Source organism: Oncorhynchus tshawytscha, unplaced genomic scaffold (genome assembly GCF_018296145.1).
Source record: "Oncorhynchus tshawytscha isolate Ot180627B unplaced genomic scaffold, Otsh_v2.0 Un_contig_2048_pilon_pilon, whole genome shotgun sequence".
Classification (NCBI taxonomy): Eukaryota; Metazoa; Chordata; class Actinopteri; order Salmoniformes; family Salmonidae; genus Oncorhynchus; species Oncorhynchus tshawytscha.
In genome coordinates, this window is record NW_024609688.1 from 62,859 (window position 1) to 77,756 (window position 14,898).

Genomic DNA, 14,898 nt, shown 5'->3' on the forward strand with positions numbered 1-14,898 from the left:
GTGACCAGTGGCAGACAGTTGTCACTTGTACACAGAATACATGTCATCTAATCTTTTATAATATAATAATAATATAATATTGTGGCGAACGGGAAGCAAACACTGGATTTTGGCGTGAAAGGCGGACTTCCCACTTGATGGGAATTGTAACGTGGCTCATATAGCGAGGATCGTTACAATATAATAAGATTGACATCTAAGGAATGTTTTAGCGAGTTATGCTTCAAGTTTATTTAATTAATTAATTAATCATTTAATTAATAAATAAACCAAATCAACATAATCCGCCATTATGCCACTGATTGCTATTGAACATCATAGCAGTCGCCATCTGGCGGACAATTAGAGAAACGTGAACATAATCTCAAGAATAGACATAATCTAAAGGTATAGACCCAAATAATATCTGTCAAGAATGAATGACATAATCAGAATGAATGACACAAAAGCAGTATAGACCCAAATAATATCTGTCAAGAATGAATGACATAATCTAAAGCAGTATAGACCCAAATAATATCTGTTAAGAATGAATGACACAATCTATAGCAGTATAGACCCAAATAATATCTGTCAAGAATGAATGACACAATCTATAGCAGTATAGACCCAAATAATATCTGTTAAGAATGAATGACACAATCTATAGCAGTATAGACCCAAATAATATCTGTCAAGAATTCAAGTGTCACTTGTACCCATGATCAAAGGCCAGAGGACTCCTCTATTCTGCACTGTTGTCCTGTCTGTTGTACTGACAATACTGTCTGTTGATCTGACAATACTGTCTGTTGTCCTCACAATACTGTGTGTTGTGCTGACAATACTGTCTGTTGTCCTGCCTGTTGATTTGACAATACTGTCTGTTGTCCTGCCTGTTGATTTGACAATACTGTCTGTTGTCCTGCCTGTTGATCTGACAATACTGTCTGTTGTCCTGCCTGTTGATTTGACAATACTGTCTGTTGTCCTGCCTGTTGTCCTGACAATACTGTGTGTTGTGCTGACAATACTATCTGTTGTCCTGCCTGTTGATCTGACAATACTGTCTGTTGACCTGTTGCCTGTTGTCCTGACAATACTGTGTGTTGTCCTGACAATACTGTGTGTTGTGCTGACAATACTTGTGTTGTGCTGACAATACTGTGTGTTGTACTGACAATACTGTCTGTTGTCATGTCTGTTGTACTGACAATACTGTCGGTTGTCCTGTCTGTTGTACCGTCTGTTGTCATGTATGTTGTGCTGGCAATACTTTCTGTTGTCCTGTCTGTTGTGCTGTCTGTTGTACTGACAATACTGTCTGTTGTCCTGCCTGTTGTACTGACAATACTGTCTGTTGTACTGACAATACTGTCTGTTGTCCTGCCTGTTGTACTGACAATACTGTCTGTTGTCCTGCCTGTTGTACTGACAATACTGTCTGTTGTGCTGACAATACTGTGTGTTGTCCTGTCTGTTGTACCGTCTGTTGGCCTGTATGGTGTCCTGTCTGTTGTACCGTCTGTTGGCCTGTATGGTGTCCTGTCTGTTGTCCTGTCTGTTGTACTACTACACCTGTATGGAGTGTGTATAGTCTGATACTACTACACCAGTATAGAGTGTGTATAGTCTTGACCTGATACTACTAAAGGGTAATGTTTTAAATAACTGGAGAGACAGGGTAATGTTTTAAATAAGTGGAGAGCCGGGGTAATGTTTTAAATAACTGGAGAGCCGGGGTAATGTTTTAAATAAGTGAGATCCAGGGTAATGTTTTAAATAACTGGAGAGCCGGGGTAATGTTTTAAATAAATGAGATCCAGGGTAATGTTTTAAATAAATTAGTTCCAGGGTAATGTTTTCAATAACTGGAGAGCCGGGGTAATGTTTTAAATAAATGAGATCCAGGGTAATGTTTTAAATAAATGAGTTCCAGGGTAATGTTTTAAATAAATGAGATCCAGGGTAATGTTTTAAATAAGTGGAGAGCCGGGGTAATGTTTTAAATAAATGAGATCCAGGGTAATATTTTAAATAAATGAGATCCAGAGTAATGTTTTAAATAAGTGGAGAGCCGGGGTAATGTTTTAAATAACTGGAGAGCCGGGGTAATGTTTTAAATAAATGAGATCCAGGGTAATGTTTTAAATAAATTAGTTCCAGGGTAATGTTTTAAATAAATGAGATCCAGGGTAATGTTTTAAATAAATGAGTTCCAGGGTAATGTTTTCAATAAGTGGAGTGCCGGGGTAATGTTTTAAATAAATGAGTTCCAGGGTAATGTTTTAAATAAGTGGAGAGCCGGGGTAATGTTTTAAATAAATGAGATCCAGGGTAATGTTTTAAATAAATGAGTTCCAGGGTAATGTTTTAAATAAATGAGTTCCAGGGTAATGTTTTAAATAAGTGAGATCCAGGGTAATGTTTTAAATAAGTGGAGAGCCGGGGTAATGTTTCAAATAAATGAGATCCAGGGTAATGTTTTAAATAAGTGGAGAGCCGGGGTAATGTTTTAAATAAGTGGAGAGACAGGGTAATGTTTTAAATAAGTGGAGAGCCGGGGTAATGTTTTAAATAAGTGGAGATACAGGGTAATGTTTTAAATAAATGAGATCCAGGGTAATGTTTTAAATAAGTGGAGAGCCGGGGTAATGTTTTAAATAAATGAGTTCCAGGGTAATGTTTTAAATAAATGAGATCCAGGGTAATGTTTTAAATAAATGAGATCCAGGGTAATGTTTTAAATAAGTGGAGAGCCGGGGTTAGGTTTTATCGCACTACGATGATGTGGTAATAAGGACTAATGATGATAGATAACCTTTCAGGAAGGCTGTTCTGGAATCAGATTATTACATCTCCACTGGAAACACTGAGTGGATGCTACAGAGCTCAGCAACAGTAAATGAAACCCAGCATTCCCACGGCCATCTCATACTGGGGATATACTGAGCAACATCAGAGGGAATGGCCTCTGACTGACCAATACCAGGCTGAAGAAACCAGCTGGAGAAAACCTTAGATGAGTAGAAATATGAATACATAACTATAAGTAGATCTGTCTCCTATAGGCAGAATATAGTCATATAGAATACAGCCCTATAGAATACAGTCATATAGAACACAGTCATATAGAATACAGTCCTATAGAATACAGTCATATAGAACACAGTCCTATAGAATACAGTCATATAGAATACAGTCATATAGAATACAGTCCTTTAGAATACAGTCATATAGAATACAGCCCTATAGAATACAGTCCTATAGAATACAGTCATATAGAATACAGTCCTATAGAATACAGTCCTTTAGAATAGAGCCCTATAGAATACAGTCCATTAGAATACAGTCCTATAGAATACATTCATATAGAATACAGCCCTATAGAATACAGTCATATAGAACACAGTCATATAGAATACAGTCCTATAGAATACAGTCATATAGAACACAGTCCTATAGAATACAGTCATATAGAATACAGTCATATAGAATACAGTCCTTTAGAATACAGTCATATAGAATACAGCCCTATAGAATACAGTCATATAGAATACAGTCCTATAGAATACAGTCATATAGAACACAGTCCTATAGAATACAGTCATATAGAATACAGTCATATAGAATACAGTCATATAGAATACAGTCCTATAGAATACAGTCATATAGAATACAGTCCTATAGAATACAGTCATATAGAATACAGTCATATAGAATACAGTCATATAGAATACAGTCCTTTAGAATACAGTCCTATAGAATACAGTCCTATAGAATACAGTCATATAGAATACAGTCATATAGAATACAGTCCTTTAGAATACAGTCCTATAGAATACAGTCATATAGAATACAGTCATATAGAATACAGTCATATAGAATACAGCACTATAGAATACAGCCCATTAGAATACAGTCATATAGAATACAGTCCTATAGAATACAGTCCTTTAGAATACAGTCCTATAGAATACAGTCATATAGAATACAGCCCTTTAGAATACAGTCATATAGAATACAGTCATATAGAATACAGTCATATAGAATACAGTCATATAGAATACAGTCATATAGAATACAGTCATATAGAATACAGTCCTATAGAATACAGTCATATAGAATACAGCCCATTAGAATACAGTCATATAGAATACAGTCCTATAGAATACAGTCCTATAGAATACAGTCATATAGAATACAGCCCATTAGAATACAGTCATATAGAATACAGTCCTATAGAATACAGCCCAATAGAATACAGTCCTTTAGAATACAGTCCTATAGAATACAGTCATATAGAATACAGTCCATTAGAATACAGTCCTATAGAATACAGTCATATAGAATACAGTCATATAGAATACAGCACTATAGAATACAGTCCTTTAGAATACAGTCATATAGAATACAGTCATATAGAATACAGTCATATAGAATACAGTCCTATAGAATACAGTCCTATAGAATACAGTCCTTTAGAATACAGTCATATAGAATACAGTCATATAGAATACAGTCCTTTAGAATACAGTCCTATAGAATACAGTCCTATAGAATACAGTCCTATAGAATACAGTCCTTTAGAATACAGTCCTTTAGAATACAGTCATATAGAATACAGTCATATAGAATACAGTCCTATAGAATACAGTCCTATAGAATACAGTCCTATAGAATACAGTCATATAGAATACAGTCCTTTAGAATACAGTCCTTTAGAATACAGTCATATAGAATACAGTCCTATAGAATACAGTCATATAGAATACAGTCCTTTAGAATACAGTCCTTTAGAATACAGTCATATAGAATACAGTCCTATAGAATACAGTCATATAGAATACAGTCCTTTAGAATACAGTCATATAGAATACAGTCCTATAGAATACAGTCCTTTAGCAACCTGCACTCAGGGGTAGACGTAACATAGTAAACGTAATTCCATGACATAATTAGTATGATATGTTTTGTATGGTACGTATTCATTTGTGGATGTCTGTCACCCATTTAGTATGATATGTTACGCATTTGCAAAACGTATGATATGTTACGAATTAATATTTGTTGTTTGCTAACGTTAACTAGGTGTCTAACACAAATGTTAGCTATGTGGCTAATGTTAGCTAGGCTACGGTTAGGAGTTAGGTTAAAATTTTAAGTCTAGGGTTAGGGGAAGGGTTAGCTAACATGCTTAGTTGCAAAGTAGCTAATGATCTAAAATGGTAAAGTTGCCCGTGGTGAGATTTGAACACGCAACGTTTGGATCCTAGATGTTCGCGTTATACTACCCGACCAACCCCCATACTTTTGTTTTTGCCTTAAGTAACCTTCTGTCTTAGGTAACCATACTAAACATAACATGTCATAGCAATTTCAGTGTCCCGGATTTACGTTGACTATGCTACGTCTAGTCTATGAGACCAGACTGGTATGTGTGTGTCCAGTTTGTAGTTTGCATTACACTCAGACAGCCTCCATTACCATCAGGTATAATGTGGGGTGATTATCTACCTGTGAAGGAGAGGAGAAGGAATCATAGAGCAGCTTTTTATTTCACAGACATATGTTCAGTCTCAACCCCCTCCAACCCCCCACCCAGTCCCAACCCCCCACAACCCCCAAGTCCCAACCCCCCAGCTCCAACCCCCGGTCCCCCACCCCCACCACTCCCCAGCTCTGGCCCCCCCCACCCCCACCTCCCCAGCTCCAGTCCCCCCCACCCCCACCACTCCCCAGCTCTAGCCCCCCCCCCACCACTCCCCAGCTCCAACCCCCCACCACTCCCCAGCTCTAGCCCCCCACCTCCCCAGCTCTATCCCTGGCCTCAGGTTATGATGATGTGAGCTATTGGCAGCAGTTCAGAATACAACATATGGAAAACTTTATTGACAACATATATCATCCACAGGGCCCTTAACAGCCTAATCTGACTGTAGTTAAAATTCCTCCCACAATGTCTTGGGGGTTAAATCTGAACCTTGTGATGTGAGTGGTTCTGGAATGGCCATCTGACAGCTGCGCTCACAGATGAGGTCAGTGTATTGTTGACCTTCAGCAATTAATCTGGGTCTATTCTGAGAGGGAGGACAGGGAGATGGGGGGAGGAGAGAGAGGGGGAGGAGAGATAGATGGAGGGGAGAGAGAGGTAGATTGAGATGGGGAGGAAAGATAGATGGGGGAAGGAGAGATATATGGGGGGAGGAGAGAGAGAGATGGACAGGGAGAGAGAGATGGACAGGGAGGAGAGAGAGAGAGGTAGGGAGAGAAAGAGATGGACAGGGAGGAGAGAGAGGTAGTGAGAGAGAGATGGGCAGGGAAGGAGAGAGAGAGAGGTAGAGAGAGAGATGAATGGACAGGGAGGAGAGAGAGGTGGAGAGAGATGGATGGACAGGGAGGAGAGAAAGAGAGGTAGAGAGAGAGATGGACAGGGAGGAGAGAGAGGTAGAGCGAGAGAGATGGACAGGGAGGAGAGAGAGGTGGGAGAGAGAGATGGACAGGGAGGAGAGATAGATGGGGAAGGAGAGAGAGATGGACAGGGAGGAGAGAGAGAGAGAGAGATGGACAGGGAGGAGAGAGAGAGGTAGAGAGAGAGAGAGATGGACAGGGAGGAGAGAGAGAGAGGTAGAGAGATGGACAGGGAGGAGAGAGAGAGATGGACAGGGAGGAGAGAGAGAGGTCATCAGGTCCCCGTCATCATGAAGTGCTTTGAGAGACTAGTCAAGGACCATATCACCTCCACCCTACCTGACACCCTAGACCCACTCCAATTTGCTTACCGCCCAAATAGGTCCACAGACGATGCAATCTCAACCACACTGCACACTGCCCTAACCCATCTGGACAAGAGGAATACCTATGTGAGAATGCTGTTCATCGACTACAGCTCGGCATTCAACACCATAGTACCCTCCAAGCTCGTCATCAAGCTCGAGACCCTGGGTCTCGACCCCGCCCTGTGCAACTGGGTACTGGACTTCCTGACGGGCCGCCCCCAGGTGGTGAGGGTAGGCAACAACATCTCCTCCCCGCTGATCCTCAACACTGGGGCCCCACAAGGGTGCGTTCTGAGCCCTCTCCTGTACTCCCTGTTCACCCACGACTGCGTGGCCACGCACGCCTCCAACTCAATCATCAAGTTTGCGGACGACACAACAGTGGTAGGCTTGATTACCAACAACGACAAGACGGCCTACAGGGAGGAGGTGAGGGCCCTCGGAGTGTGGTGTCAGGAAAATAACCTCACACTCAACGTCAACAAAACTAAGGAGATGATTGTGGACTTCAGGAAACAGCAGAGGGAACACCCCCCTATCCACATCGATGGAACAGTAGTGGAGAGGGTAGCAAGTTTTAAGTTCCTCGGCATACACATCACAGACAAACTGAATTGGTCCACTCACACAGGCAGCATCGTGAAGAAGGCGCAGCAGCGCCTCTTCAACCTCAGGAGGCTGAAGAAATTCGGCTTGTCACCAAAAGCACTCACAAACTTCTACAGATGCACAATCGAGAGCATCCTGGCGGGCTGCATCACCGCCTGGTACGGCAACTGCTCCGCCCTCAACCGTAAGGCTCTCCAGAGGGTAGTGAGGTCTGCACAACGCATCACCGGGGGCAAACTACCTGCCCTCCAGGACACCTACACCACCCGATGCTACAGGAAGGCCATAAAGATCATCAAGGACATCAACCACCCGAGCCACTGCCTGTTCACCCCGCTGTCATCCAGAAGGCGAGGTCAGTACAGGTGCATCAAAGCTGGGACCGAGAGACTGAAAAACAGCTTCTATCTCAAGGCCATCAGACTGTTAAACAGCCACCACTAACATTGAGTGGCTGCTGCCAACACACTGACACTGACACTGACTCAACTCCAGCCACTTTAATAATGGGAATTGATGGGAAATGATGTAAATATATCACTAGCCACTTTAAACAATGCTACCCTATATAATGTTACTTACCCTACATTATTCATCTCATATGCATACGTATATACTGTACTCTATATCATCGACTGCATCCTTATGTAATACATGTATCACTAGCCACTTTAACTATGCCACTTTGTTTACATACTCATCTCATATGTATATACTGTACTCGATACCATCTACTGTATCTTGCCTATGCTGCTCTGTACCATCACTCATTCATATATCCTTATGTACATATTCTTTATCCCCCTTACACTGTGTATAAGACAGTAGTTTTGGAATTGTTAGTTAGATTACTTGTTGGTTATTACTGCATTGTCGGAACTAGAAGCACAAGCATTTCGCTACACTCGCATTAACATCTGCTAACCATGTGTATGTGACAAATACAATTTGATTTGATTTTGATTTTTGAGAGGTAGAGAGAGAGAGATGGACAGGGAGGAGAGAGAGAGGTAGAGAGAGAGAGAGATGGGCAGGGAAGGAGAGAGAGAGAGATGGACAGGGAGGAGAGAGAGAGAGATGGACAGGGAGGAGAGAGAGGTTGAGAGAGAGAGAGGTAGAGAGATGGACAGGGAGGAGAGAGAGAGAGATGGACAGGGAGGGTAAAATATTCCGGGGAACTGCAGATGGAGAACAGCAGTCAGTGGATGAGGTCCACATCAAAACTCCTTAACACACTGCAGACACCCCCTCACACCGCTCTCTATCTCTCCCCCTCTTTCTCCATTTTTCTCCCTCAATCTCTTTGTACAGCTGACAGGTTACGAGGTGAAACTCATCTGAAGCCTCACAAATGAACCTCCTCCCAGCCAGGACCATATGATTGTAGAATATAAAGAGCCAAGTTAAGGAGGGGGACTTCCAATAAGGGAAGGACCCTTAAAGACACAGCATGATGGATGGAGCTCCACACTGAGGATACCCCCCCCCCACCACCCCCCAGCTGAAGAGGACCCTTAAAGACACAGCATGATGGATGGAGCACCACACTGAGGATAACCCCCCACCACCCCCAGCTGAAGAGGACCCTTAAAGACATAGCATGATGGATGGAGCTCCACACTGAGGATAACCCCCCCCAGCTGAGGAGGACCCTTAAAGACACAGCATGATGGATGGAGCTCCACACTGAGGATAACCCCCCCCCCCCACCACCCCCAGCTGAAGAGGACCCTTAAAGACATAGCATGATGGATGGAGCTCCACACTGAGGATAACCCCCCCCAAATCCCCCATTCTGAAATCTTTCTTCAACGTCTCCACCATCTCAACACCCCTTAAGTCATTTTAACTAGGCTTCTGGAGATTTACTTAAGGAGGGCAGATTGGCACTACTGCAGACCATGGCCCTATTCCCTATATAGGGCACTACTGCAGACCATGGCCCTATTCCCTATATATAGGGCACTATTGCAGACCATGGCCCTATTCCCTATATAGGGCACTATTGCAGACCGTGGCCCTATTCCCTATATATAGGGCACTACTGCAGACCATGGCCCTATTCCCTATATAGGGCACTACTGCAGACCATGGCCCTATTCCCTATATAGGGCACTACTACAGACCATGGCCCTATTCCCTATATAGGGCACTACTGGCAGACAGTGGCCCTATTCCCTATATATAGGGCACTACTGGCAGACCATGGCCCTCTTCCCTATATATAGGGCACTACTGGCAGACCATGGCCCTATTCCCTATATATAGGGCACTATTGCAGACCGTGGCCCTATTCCCTGCACTACTGCAGACCATGGCCCTATTCCCTATATATAGGGCACTACTGGCAGACCAGAGGAGGGGAGAGGACAGGAGGGGAGAGGAGGGGACAGGAGGGGAGGAGACGAGACAAGACGAGAGTAGAAAAGAGGTAAGAGATGTGTCTCTGCTAAGACATATTTCCAACTCAATGGTCACACACAATGTTTTGGACATTACTGTTTTATTTTGTACTGACTGTTAAATAAGGTCATCTAGAAGGGTCTGTGACTGTTCATATGGATGTGCTGGGTGAAGTATGCTTGGTGTGACATCGGACTTTTAAATCCCCTGTCCCCATTGGTGCACAAGATAACCCGTCATGTCTCAGAGGAGCCAGAGGGAAGTCACTGGATGTTTTCTCTCTCAGGATGTAGATACATATGATCCTAACCCCACCGTCTGGAAGTGATCCATCCACTTACCCAGGAACCATTCCTCCATGGAGATTATATATATATGAAATCTATATATATATATGAAATCAAAACTACAGTATATATATATATATATATATACTGTAGTTTTGATTTCATATAATCCTATTCCTGCGTATAACAGTAATCCATCATTCAGACACACTGAAATTCTAACCAGTCAGAGTACATGATATCTAATCATTCAATTGATTTGACAACGGATTAGTTAAAAACAAACCCACGTTTTCTGCCTCACGAATCAATCCTAACCTTTACACGTCTCATCCGTCTTCACTAAAGGCTCAGCTGGAGAGCTCTCTACCGGTTAACGGTGAACGGTTACCTCATCTGAAGATGACGGCCTCTGTATAACGCTCGGGCGCACACGCTTTTAATGATTCGTGACTTCTCCTCCCTCGCGGAGAGCAGAGTAAAGGAGTCGGTCCTTTCTGAACCTTTCTCCGAGAAGAGGGAGGTGTTGAATTGGCTCGGGAAGGCGAGGGCGGAACGGTAGTTTACAGAAAGTGGTTGCTACTGCACGGCAACACAGCTGAGGTCTAACCGCTACTAGACGTCACAATGGAGATTCATCCGAGGAATTCCTCACTACGGAAACGGAAGCATCTGGAGCGTGTTAGTTACAACGGGAGATGAAGATGTATGGCGCGAGCGCTCATGATTTAACGGTGTAAATAGTCTATGGGGAGTCTGTCTGTGGGGGGCGGACACGTTTTATGTCTGGAGAAGAGAGAGACAACCTTGTTCCGCGCTGACGGCTCCGTTGAAACCCCTCTATCTAACCTGGGCAGTAACGCATGACCGAAAGACAGACAGACAGACAGACAGACAGACAGAGAGATAGAGAGAGAGCATTGGTTCAGTCTTCCACGCTAGCTGGAGGAGGCACAGAGAGGAGGCATCTATCTACGTCTATCCAAGTTGCTCAGCAGCTCCGTGAAGCACAATGCCCTCGTAGGAGCTGATATGCAGACGCGTTGTGTAGGAGACTCGGGAAAAGGGCGTTGAATAAAGTAAGGAATATGTGATGTTTTGTAGTATATTGTACCGTTATAATGCAACAGTATTACATGCATTGATTGGTGTATTATGTAATGCATAGAGGTAGCCTAGCCAAGATTAAAAATAACAACTGTTTGACTCGAGTTATTTTTTTTTATTGTAGCACGCGCGGCGTGAGATTTTGAGGGAAATGCAACGTGATGTTGTGATGTTGTAATGTGAAAGACGCAACATGTTACTAAACGACCAGAGTGTGTGTTAGAGACACTGTATAATTTACCTGTTGTGTCATGTGATAAAGCAACCCCCCCCCCCTGAAGGGAATAGATTGAGGAACCCGTTATGATGTCTGACTGTCCATGTTTTCTCTCTCTTAGAAATGAGAGGATTCAAACTGCTCTCTCTCTCTCTCTCTCTCTCTCTGTCTCGCTCTCTCTCTCTCTGTGTCTCTCTCTCTCTCTGTCTCTCTCTCTGTGTGTCTCTCTCTCTCTCTCTCTCTCTCTGTCTCTCTCTCTCTCTCTCTCTGTCTCTCTGTCTCCCTCTCCTCTCTCTCTCTCTCTCTCTGTCTCTCTCTCTCGCATTCTCTCTCTGTGTCTCTCTCTCTCTCATTCTCTCTCTCTCTCTCTCTGTCTCTGTCTCTCTCTCTGTGTCTCTCTCTCTCTGTCTCTCTCTCTCATTCTCTCTCTGTGTCTCTCTCTCTGTCTCTCTCTCTGTCTCTCTCTCTCTGTCTCTCTCTGTCTCTCTGTCTCTCTCATTCTCTCTCTGTCTCTCTCTCTGTCTCTGTCTCTCTCTCTCTCTCTCTGTCTCTCTCTCTCTCTCTCTCTCTCTCTCTCTCTCTCTCTCTCTCTCATTCTCTCTCTGTGTCTCTCTCTCTCTCTCTCTCTCTCTCTGTGTCTCTCTCTCTCTCTCTCTCTCTCTCTCTCTCTCTCTCTCTCTCTCTCTCTCTCTCTCTCTCTCTCTCTCTCTCTGTGTGCAGGTACTTCTCCACTCCCCAGTCCCTTCACCCCTCGCCAGACATGACGGGTCAGAGCCTGGAGGAGCTGACAGCAGCCTATGAGGATCACACCGTGCGCATCAATGTGGGAGGGTTCAAGAAGAGGCTGTTCTCCAACACTCTGTCTCGCTTCCCGGAGACCCGTCTGGCTCGGCTGCTACAGTGCCAATCAAAAGAGTCGATACTAGAACTCTGCGACGACTACGACGACACGGAAAATGAGTTTTATTTCGATAGGAACCCGGCTCTCTTCCCTTACGTGTTGAATTTCTACAACACCGGGAAGCTCCACGTCATGGCAGAGTTGTGCATCTTCTCCTTCAGTCAGGAGATCGAGTACTGGGGCATCAATGAATTCTTCATCGACTCGTGTTGCAGGGGCGCCTACCACTGCCGGAAGATGGATCCTCACCGCGGGGAGGACTGGGACGACTGCCGGAGCGACGAGGGCAGCACCACGTCATCGTTCGACGAGATTCTAGAGTTCTATAACGACGCCACTAAGTTCGGTAAGCAGCCGCTGGGGAGCGTCCGGAGGCGGATCTGGTTGATCCTGGATAACCCGGGTACTCCGTCGCCAGCCGAGTCATCAGTATCCTCTCTATCCTGGTCGTGTTGGGTTCCATAACCACCATGTGCATGAACAGTATGGCTGAGTTTACCCTGGTGGACAGGGAGGGGACGCCTCACGAGGACCCCAGGTTTGAAACGGTGGAGCGGTTTGGTATCGGCTGGTTCACCTTGGAGCTGGTGGCCCGGTTCACAGTCGCCCCAGATCTTATCCATTTCTTCAAGCATCCGTTGAACTTAATAGACCTCGTGTCGATATTACCGTTCTACCTGACGCTCGTCATCGACCTGGTGGCCGAGAGCAGCCCGGCGCTGGCCAATCTGGGGCGCGTGGCACAGGTGCTACGGCTGATGAGGATCTTCCGTATCCTGAAGCTGGCGCGTCACTCCACGGGGCTGCGCTCTCTGGGCGCCACGCTGAGAAACAGCTACAAGGAGGTGGGGTTGCTCCTGCTCTACCTGGCGGTGGGCGTGTCTTTCTTCTCTGTCATGGCCTACACCGTGGAGAAGGACAGCGAGGACTTCTCTACCGTCCCAGCATGCTGGTGGTGGGCCACGGTGAGCATGACCACGGTGGGGTACGGAGACGTGGTCCCGGTGTCTATAGCCGGCAAGATGACGGCCTCGGCCTGTATCCTGGCAGGTATCCTGGTGGTTGTGCTTCCCATCACACTCATATTCAACAAGTTTTCCCTCTTCTACAAGAAACAGAAACAGTTAGAGATCGCTATGCGCAGCTGTGACTTCGACCAGGAGATCAAAGAAAACCTTCCCTCTGTCAATCTGAGGAACTACTATGCACACAAGGTGAAATCTCTCATGGCCAGTCTGTCCAATATCAACCGGAGCTTGCCCAGTGAACACAGTCTGAACGAGATGTCAATACATTAAGATCTGTGGATCAACAGACTGCCCCCCCTGCTGGCCTTATAAGGAAGGACGTGACTGAAGGAGAAGAGAAACATGGTGCAAGAGGTAGTGCTGTTTCTGTGTAGCTCTTGTTGTTGAATAGAGCTACACGGGAAGCTGAAGTTTAGTTTGACTGACAGGCGAGGGCGTGGGCGGGCCAACCAACATCACAACCTTTCTATTGGGAGAATCTCATCGAATCCCTCTCTCTCCTTTACATTCTTCTCAAATTCTATTGGATGAGAAGGCCAGAGGTCCTTCCCCTCTGACCTTTCTAATCCAATGGGTTTTTGAGAAGGCTTTTCGAGGAGAGAGGACACAAGGAATCAAAGAAAACAATGGAGATTCTCCCAATGATTCCTCTTCCACATTTTCATTCACCTCAAGTGTTTTAACAGTGTGGTTCATCATCAGACAGAAGAGGAGCCGATAGTCTGACAACATAATCTACTGCTGTGGTGTGTGTTGGGGTCTATTCATTACGACGGCCATTAAAAAGTCTTCAATAAAAGACACAGTGCAGGACAAGTCACAACCCTAGGACATGGGGTTCATCACTAGGGGTCAACCCTAGACCATGGACTTCATCACTAGGGGTCAACCCTAGGCCATGGGGTTCATCACTAGGGGTCAACCCTAGGACATGGGCTTCATCACTAGGGGTCAACCCTAGGACATGGGGTTCATCACTAGGGGTCAAGCCTAGACCATGGGGTTCATCACTAGGGGTCAACCCTAGGACATGGGGTTCATCACTAGGGGTCAACCCTAGGTCATGGGGTTCATCACTAGTCACTAGGGGTCAACCCTAGGTCATGGACTTCATCACTAGGGGTCAACCCTAGGTCATATGGACTTCATCACTAGTCACTAGGGGTCAACCCTAGGACATGGGGTTCATCACTAGGGGTCAACCCTAGGACATGGGGTTCATCACTAGGGGTCAACCCTAGGACATGGGGTTCATCACTAGGGGTCAACCCTAGGTCATGGACTTCATCACTAGTCACTAGGGATCAACCTTAGGACATGGACTTCATCACTAGTCACTAGGGGTCAACCCTAGGACATGGGGTTCATCACTAGGGGTCAACCCTAGGACATGGACTTCATCACTAGGGGTCAACCCTAGGTCATGGACTTCATCACTAGTCACTAGGGGTCAACCCTAGGACATGGGGTTCATCACTAGGGGTCAACCCTAGGTCATGGACTTCATCACTAGGGGTCAACCCTAGGTCATATGGACTTCATCACTAGTCACTAAGTGTCCTCTAAAGTTTAGTCATTGTGATTTTGT

General features: G+C 44.9%; 1 protein-coding gene across 1 annotated transcript; it reads left to right on the plus strand.

Annotated features, from left to right (window-relative positions):
- The first annotated feature begins 10,712 nt into the window (after positions 1–10,712).
- Positions 10,713–13,795, plus strand: LOC121845494 (potassium voltage-gated channel subfamily S member 2-like). Its single transcript, XM_042316963.1, is given in 3 exon segments — positions 10,713–11,136; positions 12,102–12,682; positions 12,685–13,795. Coding segments are annotated over 2 exon segments (1,437 nt in total). The 5' UTR covers positions 10,713–11,136; positions 12,102–12,141; the 3' UTR covers positions 13,581–13,795.
- The last annotated feature ends 1,103 nt before the right edge of the window (positions 13,796–14,898 follow it).